The 18,136-nt window shown below is 31.8% G+C and overlaps 4 protein-coding genes across 4 annotated transcripts; 2 read left to right on the forward strand and 2 right to left on the reverse strand.

The window, feature by feature from the left end:
* Positions 1-5,630: 5,630 nt before the first annotated feature.
* On the reverse strand, positions 5,631-7,073 carry LOC125844788 (embryo-specific protein ATS3A-like). Its single transcript, XM_049524120.1, has 2 exons — positions 6,907-7,073; positions 5,631-6,356 (listed from the first exon to the last, which is right to left on the reverse strand). Exons 1-2 carry the CDS (start codon positions 7,027-7,029, stop codon positions 5,892-5,894), a joined length of 588 nt encoding a protein of 195 aa, XP_049380077.1. The 5' UTR covers positions 7,030-7,073; the 3' UTR covers positions 5,631-5,891.
* A 1,159-nt stretch (positions 7,074-8,232) lies between these two features.
* LOC125845546 (chitinase 2-like) lies at positions 8,233-9,360 on the forward strand. The gene has a single exon (XM_049525086.1). It carries the CDS (start codon positions 8,271-8,273, stop codon positions 9,189-9,191), a length of 921 nt encoding a protein of 306 aa, XP_049381043.1. The 5' UTR covers positions 8,233-8,270; the 3' UTR covers positions 9,192-9,360.
* A 72-nt stretch (positions 9,361-9,432) lies between these two features.
* LOC125845545 (chitinase 2-like) lies at positions 9,433-11,886 on the forward strand. Its single transcript, XM_049525084.1, has one exon. The coding sequence runs from the start codon at positions 10,271-10,273 to the stop codon at positions 11,297-11,299; it is 1,029 nt and encodes a 342-aa protein (XP_049381041.1). The 5' UTR covers positions 9,433-10,270; the 3' UTR covers positions 11,300-11,886.
* Positions 11,887-14,191: 2,305 nt separating this feature from the next.
* LOC125844444 (uncharacterized) lies at positions 14,192-15,334 on the reverse strand. Its single transcript, XM_049523763.1, has one exon. It carries the CDS (start codon positions 15,273-15,275, stop codon positions 14,568-14,570), a length of 708 nt encoding a protein of 235 aa, XP_049379720.1. The 5' UTR covers positions 15,276-15,334; the 3' UTR covers positions 14,192-14,567.
* Between the last annotated feature and the right edge of the window lie 2,802 nt (positions 15,335-18,136).

Below are 18,136 nucleotides of genomic sequence, written 5' to 3' on the forward strand. Positions count from 1 at the left end.
GTAAAATTATCCTTCTATCTATTATTTTTCAAGAAGTGTGTCAAGTTGATACTTGATAAATAAAAAATGAACAGAAGAAGTACTTTATAAATATATTAATTGTGTGATCAATCTCTTTTTTTATTAGTATATAAATTAAAACTTAAAACTCTTTTTTTGTAAATATCTCCATCATCTGATGAAAAATTGGAGATATAACAACTTCATTCATTCATTAATTAAGCCAGAATGCATAATGATGAATTTGACCAGAGAGTAGTACTGATTACTATAATTTTCTCACAACTTAACTTCTACACAGCTTTTTTGAAAATTAGGGCCTACAGAAAAGTAAAGAAAGAGATATAAATATCTGAACTAGAGAGTTGTACTTTTACAAAATGTATGAAACGTCAAATCACTTTGTAGTAATATCATCAATTATTATTTGGTAATTAATTTTTTAAGTTAGGTTTAGGTTAAGAGTCCCATTTGGATATGGAATGGATAATTGGTGATCTTAGACAATTCTCATCCTAATTAAGAGCTAGTTATTGGAGTTGCACAAGGACTAAGGTTCATTTCTGGTATTAGAGTCAGACTCATTTCAATTACTTGTAAGAGTATATTTTAAATTTGTCGATTATGTTATATGGTCGTAATCCTACACTCATGCGACCTGGTTGAATTGTGGAAAGTTGTAGGTTCTATTACACGTCAATCGATTGGAGAATCAAGTACTCATTTAACACTAAAAACTTCTCATACCAGTGGAGTATTTACAGGGCATACTGGAGAACATGTGTGAGCCTCATCTAACGAAAAAATAAAATTCAATGAGGATTTGATTCATCCGACACATACATGTCATAAACATCCTGCCTTTTTTTCTATTTTATAGACTTGTATATAACTATTGAGAGTAAAGGTATTATATATAATGTGAATATTCCATCAAAAATTTTACTTTTAGTTCAAAACGATCAATATGTAGAATCAGAACAAGTAATAACAGAAAGAAAATGTCTGATGAAAAATTATTTTCATGTTCAATTTCAGATAGTACTTTTTTCATTGAGAATCCCTCGTCCCTTTTCGTGTAAATTCCTATCAATGAATTTCAAACTTGTGGGGCCTTATTTATTTCTTCTCTCGAGCCCCGTTGAAAAACCCCTACCCTTCGGACTCAATATATCTTTTGAATTCATATATATGTGGGCACCTGATATTTATGATGATAATTAGGAGGGCGAGGTAATAGCGCATCCAATTAATTGGATTATGTATTTGATTTAAATATAGGGAAAATTAGCTATATAGTCATAATACCTAACATAATTAGTCAAAATAACAATACTTTAAAATATTTATTTAAAATGACAGAATGTCAATATTTTCAAAAGTAATTTGTATTCACATTTTATTATTTATATTTCCTTTTATTAATCAAAAGAGTCCATAATTGGATCAAATTCTAACCAATAACAGATTAAAAATAAAAAATAAATACAAAACTATCCATTAATATCTTCCCACATCTTAGACGTTTCCCACCTTTCACGTTTCGCAATTAAAGTTTTTGTTTTCCCCCAATTTTCACGTTTTTAGATTCTCTTTCTTCAAGTTTTTTGCTCACATTGAAACACAAGGTATTCAAAGCTCGATTCTTCAACAAAATTGGTGGATTAATTCAAGGGATTAATCAGTTGGTAAACAAAATCTAGAGATTAATTCAAGAAATTTTGAATTTGGTAAAGGTAATATCGATTAGTTATTTAGATTTCTTTTGATTTGTTTTCAATATCACCGTCTATGATTTTATTTAGAATTGTACATATTACGGATTTTCAATTAATTTTTTTTATTTTTATTCAAGTTTGTTTACATATTCATCTAATATTTATATATTTCAGATTTTTAGTCGTTTAAACAATTTTTTTCAAATTTCGTTTTAATATTTCAGAAATTCCTCCAAGACGTGATTACTAACATATGAATGGTGGTTAGAATCTCTTCATGGTATTGGCACTAAGGGATCTGGGATCAATTTCAAAGACCCCATTAAAGGTGCCACAAGTTTCCCCCAAGTTATTCTTACTGCAGTTGCTTTCAATAGAACTTTGTGGCATTGGATTAGATCGGCTATTGCAGTTGAGGCAAAGGCTATGTACAATACGAGATTCATTTCAATATGGATGCTAAATTGTATGTCAAATTGATTTGTAGTTCTTGAAGAATCATATTTGTATTCATTTATTTTTTTCACAGCGTAATGTATTTTTTTCAGAATTTTATATCCTTTCCTAAATTGTATTCATTCCAATATATATGTGTATTTGTATTCATTATGATTTTCATGTTTGGGTTTGTATAATGACATTTGTATTTCTTTATTAGTTTGTATTCATTCTAATAAGTATGCCAAATGAAATACAAATTATTAAAATTTCGTTGACAAACAACTTTGGAAGAAGAATTCCCAACTCAAACTTCGATATAATCGGTGTTCTCCAAAACTGAAACTTTCTTTTTTTTTATTATGTTTTCATCATAATTGTATACCAACAACTTTTGCATTTTATGTGCTCACTTTACCATTCAAATTAAAACTTAAAACTGATATTTTATTTTCATAGTGAAAACTAAAAATTGTATCCAAGTGATCAAAATTGTATTACATAACTGCCAAATATATTTTTCTTTTATTTATTACAAAAATGTCACTGATTGTATCCCAATATAATCTAATCATTACATATAAATACGAATTAAGAAAGGATACAAACTTATTTGTATTCATTTTGCATTTGAAATACAAAATGATTTTGAAATACATAATTATTTTTGGAATACAAACTGAGCTAGAAAAATAGTTGCTACAATTTTAAAGTGAAATACTAATAAAATAACAAAACTGGATATTGTAATATAAATACAATTATTTTAATACAACTTATTCTATGTTTTTCGAAAACAATATTTTCAGTGAAATAATAATAATATAACAAACTGGAATATAAATACATTTTAGTTTGAATACAACTTAATTGTATCCAGCAATCACTACATGTCAACAAAAATCTGTATACAACCACTAATTAGTTGATGTTTTTTACTCCATAGTTGTATTCTATCCAGAATTGTTATGCTTGTATCCCTATATTACAAAACATCCGTAAAAAGCTATAAATTCCAATACATGCAAAGATTTCACTGATTTAATTAGGAAAAAAAACAACAATTATACTCGACATATGTAAATATTTCATCCAAACAAGAAAAAAAATCGAAAAAAAAATACCTGGTTGTTTTTCGATTGTTCACTGGATGCGACAAATTTATAGTCCTCAATTTTGAAAAATTTCGTTTAAAAAAATATGCCGAATTCAACTTGAAGAATTTTTGAAAGTTATAAGATGAATGATTCGGAAGACAAACTAAATTATTTCTTTAAAAAAATTGATGTTCATAAGAAGAAAGAAAAAAAAGCCTCGACAGAAAGAAGGAGATTTATAATTTTTTCAAAAGGTAACTGATTTGTATTTAAAATCTTTTTTTACTTTTTTGAATTTTTTCGTTCCATGTTTCTCTTTTCTGTTATTAATTTTTGTATTCTTTCAAATTAATCAAAATAAAATAAATACATAACTAATCCATTAACAAACTAAAATAATGACATTTTTAATAAATAATAAAACTGTTGCTAAGAAGTCCCACTAAAAGATAAAATATTGTTGTTTTGAAAATTTTCCCTTAAATATATCAAGGTACATTTGATATATTTTCCTCCAAATATATAAAAATGATACAAAGGTTTTGTGACTTTATTAAAGGAACTCCCTTATTGGCGACGTAGTAAGATTAAATAATACTTTCTCCCAATATTTTTATTTGTTTGACGTTTAGTATTGACTTGACACATTTCTTAAAGAATAATCACTTTTTAAATATAATAAATTAAATATTTTTAAAATGACCACTATTAATAATAAGAGTAATTAGCAATTAAGTGATAAATTACTACCTCTAATTATTTTTACTTGTTCAGTATTCTAAATCAAGAAAATACAGTTTTTTTTAATGGTTTATCCTCAACATTAATTATTTTTTCTCCAAATTATTTCTCAAGGTTTAAAAATATACATTAATTAATATCAATACTATGATAAAATACTTATATTAATTCAAAATGAATAATTAAAATTGAATTACGAAATAAATAATTTAGTTTTTAAAAATTAAGAAAATAAAATTAAAATATAATAAATGGTGTTATACCAAATAAACACAAGAAGTACAAATAATAAATGAAGAGTATTTATGACATGTCCCAAAAAAAATAATAAACGTGACGTCGTGATAGCCAAATTGAGTGGTTGATCTACAAATATTTCAGCAATGTCATCATTTCTACTTCTGTTATTGTTCATCAATTTAATGTGTCTCTGCTTGAGTGGGTCAAATTAGGGATCTATAGTTATTAATACTTCTAAGTACAAAAATTCTATTTACGTCAGCAAGAAGAGTAAATGATAAAGTGATTTTTTTATTTACTTTTCGATAGTCGATACATAAATAAAAAAATATTATTCTAAAATATATTTATATAGATAAATATTATGAGAGATAAAGGCGAGGATAAGAGTGGTGGTGATGGGGCTATGGAAATTAAAACTGCACCCTTTAGACCAGGTCAAAATAATGATTGTAAATTTAAGGAGGGTAATATTTATTAATATTTTGATAATATTTAATTCTATATTTTGATTTATAAGTTTTACAGGATGATGGTTAGATTGATTATATGAAATATAAAGTGTTGGTTAATTATTAAAACTTTTATGTTGAGAAAATAAGAGTGATAGAGATAAGAATGATGAGTTGGATGTGTGGATATATCAAGAAAGGTAAGATTAAGACGGATGATATTTGGTATAAGGTGGATTGTGAAGGACAGGATGTGGGAAGTGAGGTGAAATGATTCAGAGATGTGTAGATGTTCTGATAAAGAGATATGAGAGGTTGGTTGTAGTGAGTTGAATAATGAGTAGAGGTAGGCCTAAGAAATATTGTGGTAAAGTATTTAGGTAGGATATAACACAACTTCACCGAAGACATATCCGTAGATATTAGAATATGAAGGTGAGAATTAGAACGGAGGATTAATAGGTAATCTACTAATTGGAAGTTCCTTTTTATTTTATTTTTAAAAAAAAAAAAAGAGCAAAAAAGTTGGGCTTTCCTCACAAATTATTGTTGGTTTCTCTACATTTTTCAAATCATTAAATTCTCATTTTAAACCTTGTTTTTTTGGTTCCAAATTGTTGTGGTTTCTTTACATGCTCTATCAGAATTTATGTATATTTTACCAATGTAAAATATCACATGTTTCAAGGATCCCTAGATGTTGATATAGTAAAGGATCGCCAATGGAGGTATTTTAGTGCGTGGTAAATTCTTATCTAAGACTTGTATCATTTGATGATGTCATGTGAATCACTAAAAGAATGTATGAAGTGTATGACTAACCCAATATATAATGAGAGTTTCATAAGGGAACTGAAACAGACTATCATGAGACAAACGATTTTCTTTTTAAAGAGATTCGATTTGAAACTCTTATATATTCAATACTGAAACAATTCCAGAGGTTTTCCCTGGCTTTGTCCATGTCAACAAACAATTCGAAGTACCTCAACTTTTTAGAACAGAATTGAATCAAATAACAATGATTCAAATTACTTCCTTTTAAACGAAATGTGATTTTAAAAAGGAGAATCTATCTCTATACATACAAATTCAATTACTCAAAGTACATTACAAGTTTAAAATTATCATATTTTATTTTCATAATTTTCACAAGACACAGAAAGATCTACGGACCTTCATCTTTTCACACGACACAGAAAAATCTACGGACCTTCATCTCCAAAAACATTTCTCTTACGTTTTAACCCAAAAGGTGTCACTTGTGTATCACAAAGGTCCAATCCATGCCATACACGACGAGGCAAATATCGTCGAAAATAAAACATATTTGAGCTAAAATGAGGTCCTTGTAAGACTTGAACTTGAGCAAAACCAGGACGCCAATCATCACTTCCAGCCAATTTAAGATATAAATAACAAATTGGTGATTTAACACATTGACCAGTGACTTGAAATTGATCAATCATGCAAGATTGAAATGGTTTTCTTGGGATGTCATCAAGAACTTGTGGTTCCAATGGATCAACTCTTCTAACATGTTTAGAATTCAAATGGTTCACTAAAATGTCATTGGAATTTTCATCACCAAACCTTAGACTTACATGATCTGTGGTGTCTGCACCTTTTGTACATGTTGTCTCTATTGTCACAAAATAAGTGCACTTTTCCTGAAAAAAATAATTGTCAAGACATAAGGTATTGTCACTCATTTGAATATAATTATGCTATTCAATTTTCTAATTGTATAAATTCAGAATTTGCATAATTCGGTTCTTGATTGTTTAAATCTAGAATTTATATAATTTGATTCCTGATTGTATAAATCCAGAATTGGTATATCCTTATCCTAACTATTTGTATACGATTTATGAAAAATTCATAATAAATTACCATGTTTGTATATTGGCAAGCGAAATACACAAACAAAGTTCTGAAAAAATCCTGTATAAATACAGAATTTGTATATACTTACCCTATTTGTATATTCGCAAGTGAAACATACAAACGGAGTTTTGAAAAAATCCTAAATGTATAAATATAGAATTTGTATATACTTATCTTGTTTGTATATTCACAAGCGAAATATACAAATCGTAACCTTCATAGCAAACATAACTATAGTTATGAAGCACAATTACAGAAACTATAGCTATAGAGCCTTATTATGTCTAGTATTTTTGCTATTTCTGAAATATTCTCTTAAATATATTATCATACCTTCTTTTTTGTTGAAAGGCTATCACTTGTGGGCTTGATGGAAACCTCCGAACCTGAAGCAAGAAAGATAAAACTTATGATATAAATAATTAATGTTATTCTAAATTTGATTATTAATATCATCTTTAATTAATCTATTGAGATTAATTTGATATAAAGAAATTAAGAAGAACATTAATGAAACAAACATGCATTTGTTTTTATATATAAGAAGTTTAGTATATATTTGATACTCATTCTTTGCTTCATATGGACAAAAAGGAAATATTCTTGGATGTTTAGATTACTTGAAGATAATAACCACCTTTCAATGATATTAAACTTCTTGTTTCATTTGCTTTTAGAGATAATTAATTAACGCACTAATGTTTTGTTTGTTGTATTGAAATTAACATGTATTGCGTAATTTTTAAATTTTTTTTTTAAACTCCTTTCACCAATATGATAGAAAGGATACAAAGAAGATTTTGAGAGACAATTTTGTCATTAATTGTACTAATACTACATTAGAAAACACTTAAAAATAATGATTGATAAGAAGTATTGAAAGATATTTTAGAAATTTCTTCATATTTATATTTATTTTTCGTATATTTGTCACTTGAAGATAACCTTACTTTGCCTCAAAGGAACGGATTGCTTTTGTAGAGAAAAATTCAGAGATCATTTGGTTCAAAGAAATGAATAATGCAGAAATTAATTATGTAATAATTAATATTAGAGGTACAGGTGATTATGCGTTGCTAATTGGGTCAATTTTTTGTTAAAATCGAAATTGAATCAATTTTAGTTAGATTTTTTCAATTATTAAAATCAAACTAAACTAAAGTTAATATACATTTATATTGTGCTTGATTTGTGTCATTTGAACATAACTTGCGTCACTAAACTTATTCCTTAAGCTTAATTTCTTTTGTATGCCTTCAGACATAACTTGTGTCACTGCACTTATGCCTTGCGAATTTTATTTTGCTGTCAAATGCAAAAGCAAATGCAGCAAGACTACTTCAAACACAAAACTGAAGTCCAAATAGATTGTTACAAGTAACTTAAGACTACTTCAAGGTCCATGTATAATTTACATTTTAGATTATTAAACTTTAAGCCGTCTGTAGAAGATGCCAAGCAATACAATGCCAAATTTCCAGCTAACACATCATTTTTTTAAAACTATATTGATGCTTTACCAAATACCAAACCAGGTCTGCCAAAAAAAAAATGTTAACTCACAAAGAACAACCAGAAATTAAGCCTTAAATGATGGTTTGGAGCAGCATGTAACAAATGTCTACTTTAAATATTGGTATCAGTTTTAGTTAAATACTAACAAGAAGTACAAGGAATCCTTCAAACTGCAAAAAATCATGGAGTGTTTCAAATTCTGCATCTCCTTTCTTGTCCTTCAAACTCTCTTGACCATTTCACGTATAACCGCGACAGTTTCACCAAGCTGTCCTGTGGTTTTCAGAGAATATATTGGAGCTCTAGGCAAGAATGTAACATTTTCTGATGTTCCAATTAATCCGAACGTTAAGTTTCACTTCCTCCTCTCCTTTGCTATAGACTACACAAACACAATTTCACCACAACCAACTAATGGTGACTTCCTGATCTATTGGGACACTGATAACCTCACCCCTTCTCATATTTCTTCTATCAAGGCTAAGCATAAAAATGTAAAGGTAGGTATGAGTCTTGGTGGTGATACAGTGAACGGTAAAAATGCCACCTTTGCTCCTACATCGATTACATCTTGGGTGAGAAATGCAATATATTCAATCACCAAGATAGCGAAAGAGTATAACCTGGATGCAATAGATATAGATTATGAACACTTCAATGTAGATCCAGATACATTTGCAGAGTGCATCGGGAGACTGTTGTACTTCCTTAAACAAAACAATGTCATCTCTTACACATCAATAGCACCATATGCAGATGATTCAGTGCAGGTGCATTATTTAGCACTCTGGAGAAAGTATGGTCATCTAATAGACTATGTCAACTTCCAATTTTATGCCTACGCGAAGGGCACAACCATTCCTCAATTCCTGCAGTACTTTGAAACACAGAGATGTAACTATAAAGGAGGCAAGATTCTTGTGAGTTTTGGAACTAATAATATTGGCGGCTTGTCTCCTGAACATGGATTCTTTGATGCATGCACCATACTAAGGAGCCAGGGGAAACTTCACGGTATCTTTATTTGGTCTGCAGATGACTCTATGAAGGATCATTTCCGATATGAAAAGCTGTCACAGAACCTCTTAGCAAGTGCAGCTTAGATATCTTGCATCGATTTAAGGCAATATTTTGTAGGCCATGACAAAAGATAAAAATTGGAATGCTAGAATGTTATTTCTTATTTCGGAGACTTCTCTAGGAAATAAGACATGTATGAGGTTGTACTTGTATTGTGGTCTTAGAATCAAAATATTGATGCAAACAAGTTCAGATTTACGATTATGTGCTAAAGCTTACGACTCACAGAAAAATAATTATGTTTTTAAATATAGTTTAGAACACTAAAAGGACTGACACGAAGCATTTCACCAAAACGCAAAACATGTCAAGTAGACTGACCAGCAGCTCTATTCAAGTCTAAGCATGTAGACGTGTTACAACACCTATACCTGAGTACAGATATGTTATAAAATGCAGCAGCATGCGTGAATATAAAGGTTAAGACTAGCAGGCACTTGGTTTCCATTATTATGCCTTGAATTAGTCGCCTAGAAAATACACAATTAAGAATTTTCCGGTTTCAAAAGCAAGCAATCTGTTCAGTATCTTGAGTAAAGAAAGTAAAACGTACAAGTTCCTTGACCAGCTTGCAGTCCCACCAGCATATGTCCTGTATTTTCCCAAACCCTTGCACTTTGCTTCATCTGCATCATCACTCTCAATGCATTTGGCGCGAAATATTTCTAGGCAGATGGATTTACCTGGTTTAACTTTCAATATCATGTGAGAATTAGATAGAAGTGAGAAAAGCTCTCCAAAATTGTGCTACTACTATGTTATTCAAGTGAGGAACCACCATTTAGTGTCTATGCACAAGCCTTTCAAACATCCTGCGGAATAACTTATTCCAGCTTATTCTTACAAACAAGAAAAAGACAATGCAGTACCAGCCGTTCAAAGCATTCATACCCAACAAGTTGTCATATAAACTGTCCAAATTTGATCACTTACCTAAGAAGAAACAATTGAGCCGTCCTTAGAAATGCCAAGAAAGACAATGATTGGCTTCCAGCTGACACATAATCTATTAATAGTATGGATGCTTACAAAACCAGGTCCTGAAAAGAGACAAAACTCACAAAAGAACAAATAGAATCTAAACCTTATAGGGTAGTCGGCAATGGATACAACAAATGACTTGTTGAAGGAGAAATATTTTAATAGGCATCTACTTTGGTTAAATACCAATAAGAAGTACAAGGGATCCATCCAACTACAACAAATCATGAAGTCCTTAAAATTCTGCATCTCTCTTCTTGTCCTTCAAGCTCTCTTCAACATTTTCCCTACGATTGAGGCAGTTCCAGCTTTCTGCCCTGGGGTTTTCAGAGAATACATTGGAGCTGAGGGCAAGAATGTCACATTCTCTGATGTCCCAATTAATCCAAATATTGAGTTTCACTTCCTCCTATCCTTCGCTATAGACTACACGAACACAAAATCACCAGAACCCACTAATGGTGATTTCCTGGTTTATTGGGACACTGATAACCTCACCCCTTCTCATATTTCTTCCATCAAGGCTAAGCATAAGAACGTTAAGGTAGGAATGAGTCTTGGTGGTGATACAGTGAATGGTAAAAATGCCACCTTCACTCCTACTTCAATTACCTCTTGGGTGAGAAATGCAATATATTCAATCACCAAGATAGTGAAAGAGTATAACCTGGACGCAATAGATATAGATTATGAACACTTCAATGCAGATCCAGATACATTCTCCGAGTGCATTGGGAGACTGTTGTACTATCTTAAACAGAACAATGTCGTCACTTACACATCAATAGCCCCATATGCAGATGATTCAGTGCAGGTGCACTATTTAGCACTCTGGAGAAAGTATGGTCATCTAATAGACTATGTCAACTTCCAATTTTATGCCTATGAAAAGGGCACAACCATTCCTCAGTTCCTACACTACTTTGAAACTCAGATGTATAACTATAAAGGAGGCAAGATTCTAGTTAGCTTTGGAACTGACAACAGTGGTGGCTTGTCTCCTAGACATGGATTCTTTGATGCATGCAGCATACTAAAGAGTCAGGGAACACTTCATGGTATCTTTATTTGGTCTGCAGATGACTCTATAAAAGATCATTTTCTATATGAAAAGCTGTCACAGAACCTCTTAGCAAGTGAAACCGTTTAAGATAATCCTTTGTAGGCCATGTTCAGTGTTTGAAGTAGTTCGCTTACTGTGGTCTTAACATCAAAAATCCAGATTTACAATTTCTAAAGGTGCTAAAAACTTAATCTTTGCATAAGTATTGAGTAATATAGTCTGTTTAATGCATTCCATGACAGACCAGATATAGGACAAATGCAAGGAAATATGATAATCATAGGACATGAAATGTACTCATGGAATTAGTGAGGTGCACTACCCAAACAATTCCATTAGATTTGTGTAAAAGTGATGAAACATAGGCGCTTCACGTGTGTAATTCATTTTTTAAAAATTAATTTTATTATTTTCTTATTCCTTTCCATTTTCTTTTTATTTCTTCTTCGTTTCTTTTCTTCCAGCAGCTTTTCCTCCTCAACCCATGGAAATAGTTGAGGTGCACACGCTGGCTCGAACACCACGGTTATTAAAAAAATAGGACACAGATGCAAAGCTTATAGCAGCACACTTCCCAACTTGCCAGGGAATCTAACAAAATGTAGAAAGGACTACATGTAAATACCTTCCTCAAATCTATTTTTGTCTAAACAATATGCCTATCCACTATCCAAGGTCTATAGAAGATATATGTTTAGACAAAATAGATTACTATCAGATATATGTTTAGACAAAAAAACTAAAACACAAGCCATACACCTTGCAAACGTCAAGTAAGTAAAATATATTACTATCAAATATAAGTTTAACATGCTATAACTAGATGAATACATATTTAGAGTCCAAATGGAGGAGATGTGATCTTAAAAGGAATCTACGCATCTGTAAAAGTATTAAGTCAATGCAAATATACCCACACAACAAATCAATCAACAATTGACAGTAGCTAACTTGAAAAAACAAATCAAGTTTCCAACATATATATTTAGAGTTCAAATGGAGAAGATGCTTTCATGCATTATAAAAAGGACAAATTGTTTATAGAATCGACAACTACAACATTAAACGTAGCAACCAAGTTCATCTCATGAATTCCAATGGCAAATTTCTCTTTTCTATAAGAAAAATAGGGTAAGTACCCTTCACGTGTCATACTGATTCTTTTTTACGAGCCAAGTACGTAAATTACACTTTTTTACTTAAATTTTCAACATACTTGCACATACTTTTTTTCGAACAGAAACAGTGTTTGGACATTGGGATGGATATAAATGGAGTTATGATGGAGTGGCTAGCAAAGAGATACCATGGTTTCAAGTGAAGAAAACTCACAATGTCCGTAAAGGAGATAAACTCACCATGTACTCCTCTCCTAGTGTCACGTACAAGCTCCCCGCAAGCAGCAACCATTTCAATTCATATAGTTAGTTACCTTCACTATTGAGTTAATCTTTTTTTATTTGACCCAAGAAGTATAAATTTAGAAGTTGCATCCTCCTAACTACTCACATCACCGAGGACATGACTCTAGATAGGAAGGAGTGGAGGTCGCGTATTAAGGTTGAAGGTTAATAGGGTTAGCGGGTTGTCTTTCCTTGTGAGGGTGTGGGTTGGTAGCGTTTGTAGTAGTCCTAGCCTGGCACTTGTAGTTCTTGTCTGTGATCCTATAGTCATTTGTTGTTTACTGCGCTTCGCCTCTCATAGTATTTTCTTGTTGTTACTGTCTCCGTTGTTGTTTATGCCTTTTTTCATATTGGATGTTATGTTATATATTGTTTCCTCCTCTCTTGCGTGGTTTGGTTGTACTTGAGCCGAGGGTCCACCGGAAACAGCCTCTCTATCTCCACGAGGTAGTGGTAAGGTCTGCGTACACTTTACCCTCCCCAGACCCCACTTTGTGGGATTTCACTGGGTATGTTGTTGTTGTTGCATCCTCCTAACTACTTAGTAGTTATAAAGAACTGTTGGAGTTGAAACAGGAAAGCTATAAAAACTCCCAACAACAAAAATTAGTACTAAAATTTATCAAATGGAATAAAGGAAACTCATATTAGAGAAGCAATAAAATCAAGAATAAAATGATAGTTATAGATGCTAATAAGCTTGCCTTTTCAGAGATTAAAAAGCCATGGGCGGATCCAGAGATTAGAAGCCAACAATCATACATTGAGAATACTAAAACATACAAATTTATATATGTTTTCTGCCATTTCTTGGAGTTCAAAGTTCTCTCTTCTTTAGTTGAGGTTACTCTCCTCCTCCCCTTCTCCCCTCACCCTACCATGATTTCTGTTGCTGGTACATTTGATATTGCCAAGCTATGCTTACACTAACCAGTGAATTTTTGCCATTACTGCTTATTGTCAAACTCAACTAATTATCTGGATGTGCCACCTTTTGGTTGATACAGAGCTCTCTATCTCACATGTTTGATTCTTTACTATGTCTAAGTCGTAACTTTGATTTCAGGAAAGTGCTTACAAAACATATTTACGAGTCTGGTGCTTTGTCCTGTGGAGATGGAGCAATATCGAACGAAAGACCTCTAATTAAGAATGGAGATATCTCAACTGTCTTACCCACTCTTGCTGATAATGTACATTATGATAGCTTCTTGTTAAAACATGTTAATGGGTTTACATGAATGTGAAACATTGACTAGCTTGCAGTTCAACCAGCATAATTCATCCCAAGTGAACTCTTGCTCCTTGTTGAATTGCTCAATTCAAATCCTTTAGCTCAAAGAAGGCAGTCAGACAATGTTAACATAGAAAAACAGATTCGATAAAACATTCTCTGGTTCTGAAGTTAACTGAACAACTCCTTTAAAACTTGCATTCTTTTCCATTTCCTCTTCGACTGAAGCTAATGGACAACCTAGCTACAACTTTCAAGCGTTCAGCATGTGAGAACTAGGAAGAAGTGAGAAAAACATATCCAAAAGTGTGCTATTGAGTCATACAAGTGAATAACCACCACTTAACCAACCAACAACAATCTCCAATAATTAGCAAAGAAGTTACACAAATTTAAATAATGTGAAGAAACAGAAATGAACAAAAACATGTTAGCTTTGATTTGCTCAATGTATACAACCATATGCTTCTGCTTGTAATATAGATTGAATCCGAAAAATGCTACCTATACTAAAAAAAAAATAGTTTGAATCCTAAATTCATTCTGATATGTAGACCATATCAAATTTGAATCATATCTCGACAAAATTACTTGAAACGATATATCAATACAGCTCTAGCAATGATAAACGCAAGGGAGAGGATTTCCGCAGGTGTTACACTAACTCTAATCCTCAACAATAGTAGCAACAACAGCAACTAGACTCAACTAAATTCAATTACTCATCACCTTCAATTCTTCTCTTTTTACTCTTTTTCTTGCTACTCTGCTCTGCTGAAGCAGAACCAGCATCAGGATCCATACTCTTCCCATCTTCTTGCACCTTCCCCACCTCGTGTTCACTGTCACCAGCACCACTATCCTTCTTTTTCTTCTTCTTCTTCTTCTTCTTATTATTATCTCTACTCGTCAAACCATCTTCCTTAACTTCCTTCAACTTCAGCTCCCCATCTATTTTAACAAACTCCAGCTCATTTTTGTTGGATGTTTCCATCTCTTCTTCCCCTATATCGAGTTTTTGTTCAGTCTTGATCAACTTATGACCCTTCACTTTATCAATTTTTGATGAATTTTTGGTCTTAGCCTCAGCTTCCGGGTTTTCTTCCTTGACAAGATTCTTGCTTTTCTTGTTTTGTCGGAACCCATTTGGGATATCTTCATTCTTCACTGTACTTTCAACCTTTAAACCCACATCCCGATTATTCTTTTCTGAAATTTCTTCAACTTTGACATCAGGCTCCTTTTTCACACTGAGTTTCTGCTGAATCTTAACAAGCTTGTTGAATGAATCAGCAGCACCTCGGAGATATAAGGAAACAGCATGTGAAGCTTCGTGGTCTGATGCAGCAAATTTGGAGAGGGATTTTGCTGCGGCGGAGAGAGAGATTGGGATTGTAGATTCAACTTTAGCTGATACCCTCTTCATTTTGCTATGCTTCTGTTGAGCTAGGATTTTGTTAGGGTTTTATGATTTTAACTTTTGAGTTCCACTTGACTTTCTACCTATTTCAAAATCAGGGTTTTATTAATACTAAATAAATAAAATAATTTAAGGCCCGTCATACGGGCCCAATATAATTTAATAAGTATATCATAATCTCTAAAAAAAAGTTAACATTTAAGAAAATTACAAAAATCTCCTTTCGAATACATTTCTATTCCTCCCGGAGAAAACGATCAAAATGTATGAGGGTTGCTTTACATTAATCCTTAATATATTCCACACAATTCATATTGTCCTTAATGTATTATAAAAGGTACTCAATTTGGTCATTTATCCTAAAAGTAACAAATCCATAAGTTAAATTTAACGGCAGGCCCACTAAAAAAGAAAATACCAAAAGCTCCCATCTCCTTCATCAGGCATAGCTGAAAAGCTTGGCCTAATTCTTCTCCCTTCTCTCTTCTCCGGCGATTATAATGTTCTAGACCATTGACACACCATCGCTCGTCCACCAGCCAGTCGTTGCTCTCCACTTTAGTCCCTCCTCCACCCATCCTCTGTTCCCACTGTTTATTAGCCCTAATCCAAAATTAGGATTTCTAAAAAAATTATATTTTTTAGTATTAAATTAGAAAATTAGTTTATCGTTTTACATTGTTATTGATATTATAAGATTTGATCCTATATTTAGAATTGTTAATGTCTCTATTGAGAGCCAATTGTATATGTGTTCGTCACAATTTTTTTTAACAAACCTTGTGTTCCTGTGTTTGAGGTAACATTTTTCAGCTTAAATTTGTCATAGGGGGTTGATGAAGCATCAACCAAGCAAATTTCATGTTGAAGACATTGTAAAAACGAATTCACAATTTATATAAAATAAGATGAACTCGGTCCTTCAATGTTTATCAAAAGTAGAACTCAATTATCTATACCATACTTTTGAGAAGTAATATTTTAAAAGTGGAAGAGGGATCCTTTTGATGGCTAAGGTAAAAAAAAAACAACACACAAACTCTCTGAAACAAATCTTCTGATGGGAAGACATAGATAATGAAGGAGAAAGGGAGCTTTTGGTATTTTTATTTTTTCATGGTCCCCAACGTTAAATTTAACTGATGGATTTGTTACTTTTAGGGCAAAAGATCAAATTGAGTACCTTTTATAATACATTAAGGACCATATGAATCATGTGAAATATATTAAAGATCAAAATAAAGTAACCCTCATATATTAGGGACCATTTTGATCATTTTCTCATTCCTAGAGCCATCCCCTCTCGGAGAAATACCTATCCCCTCTCGAATTCATTTTCGCAAGAAGTAATGTATCATTTGCAATGTATCAGACAATCAAGGAATGTATTCGAAAACAATGAAAAATTCGAGATTTTTGTAATTGAGGAAACTTTCGGGATAGGATGTAATTAGCCCATAATATATGAAATTTTTGTATTTTAAACTATTTTTTTCAATAAACAACTTCAGGACATCACTTAATAATCTGTTTCAAATGTTCATACAACATAAATGTGTCATTTACAACTCAAATTGAGAAAGTTGAATTCCAAGAAATTCTATGCAGCAAGGAAATAAAGAATTGTGTTAGATTATGAGTTAAAACATTTCGTGTTTGAGGAATATATAAAATGCTTAAATCTTTGAAAAAGTTCATCGATCTTCATATATTTTCGCAAGTGATATCTATAGTCCACAATGTTGTTATCTTCTTTTTGCAATATTTGCACCATAAAATTTGCATTTGATAAAATACTAATCATTGATCAATTAATTAATAAAGACTGATTCAAATCTCTATTGCTTCAGCTTACAAAAAGTTCTTGAGATGATGAAGAAACAGACCATTCTTGAAAGCCTAAAAAATAGTGAAGGAGACGTATGGATGTTTCTAGACATATGTTGTTGTGTCTGTGTTGGGAAGTCTCTAATAGAAATTGGATATTGTGTAAAATTACAAATATAGCCTTGATCGTCCTAATTTATCATGCTTCTATATAGTAGAAATCTATAACATAACTTTAATTAATATTATTAAATAGTATTTTGTATGGATAATATTCATTATCACTCTATTCCTAATCATCCGGCACCATCACTAACCACATCTGCCATCATGGCCACCATTATCCTCGTTAACCATCAACCATATCTGATATCATAATTGTTAACCATTACTTTTAAGTGTTACTACACTTACCTCCTCAATCATTATAATTATATTCATTAGCACCATTCTTATAGTCTTTGTAGCCACAACCACCTCTACAACCATTATCATCACTATAGACTTTTTTTTTTTATTACCAACAAACTCTATCATTAAAACTAGCACCACCACCAGTTACTATCATACATTCTTCGATTACAAACATCATTGTTGCCACCTACATCATTACGATTAGCCACTACCATCAATGCGATCAATCTTTACTATCAACCACCTCTATCATCATAACTAACAACACCACCAACTATTACAAACACATCATCAACCACCACATATTCTTCGGTCACCACCAATTACCTACTAACATCAATTAACTTCACCAGTACAACCACCAACACCACAATCATTCACCTCTATTATGACAATCATCACAACCCCAACCAACCACCTTCACCATTACAATTAGCACCACTATATCATAACTAGCCACTAATAACAACTAATATTCTACAACCATCACTATTAACTATTTCTACAATCACTATCAAGCATAATTGTTTCATTTCTTTTATCAAAAGTATACTATCCTCAGATTTTAAGCAACAAAAAAAAAGCTTGACAGTTGACACAAATTATATATAGTTAAACAGTGGAAT

This window comes from Solanum stenotomum, chromosome 11 (assembly GCF_019186545.1).
Source record: "Solanum stenotomum isolate F172 chromosome 11, ASM1918654v1, whole genome shotgun sequence".
Taxonomy (NCBI): Eukaryota; Viridiplantae; Streptophyta; class Magnoliopsida; order Solanales; family Solanaceae; genus Solanum; species Solanum stenotomum.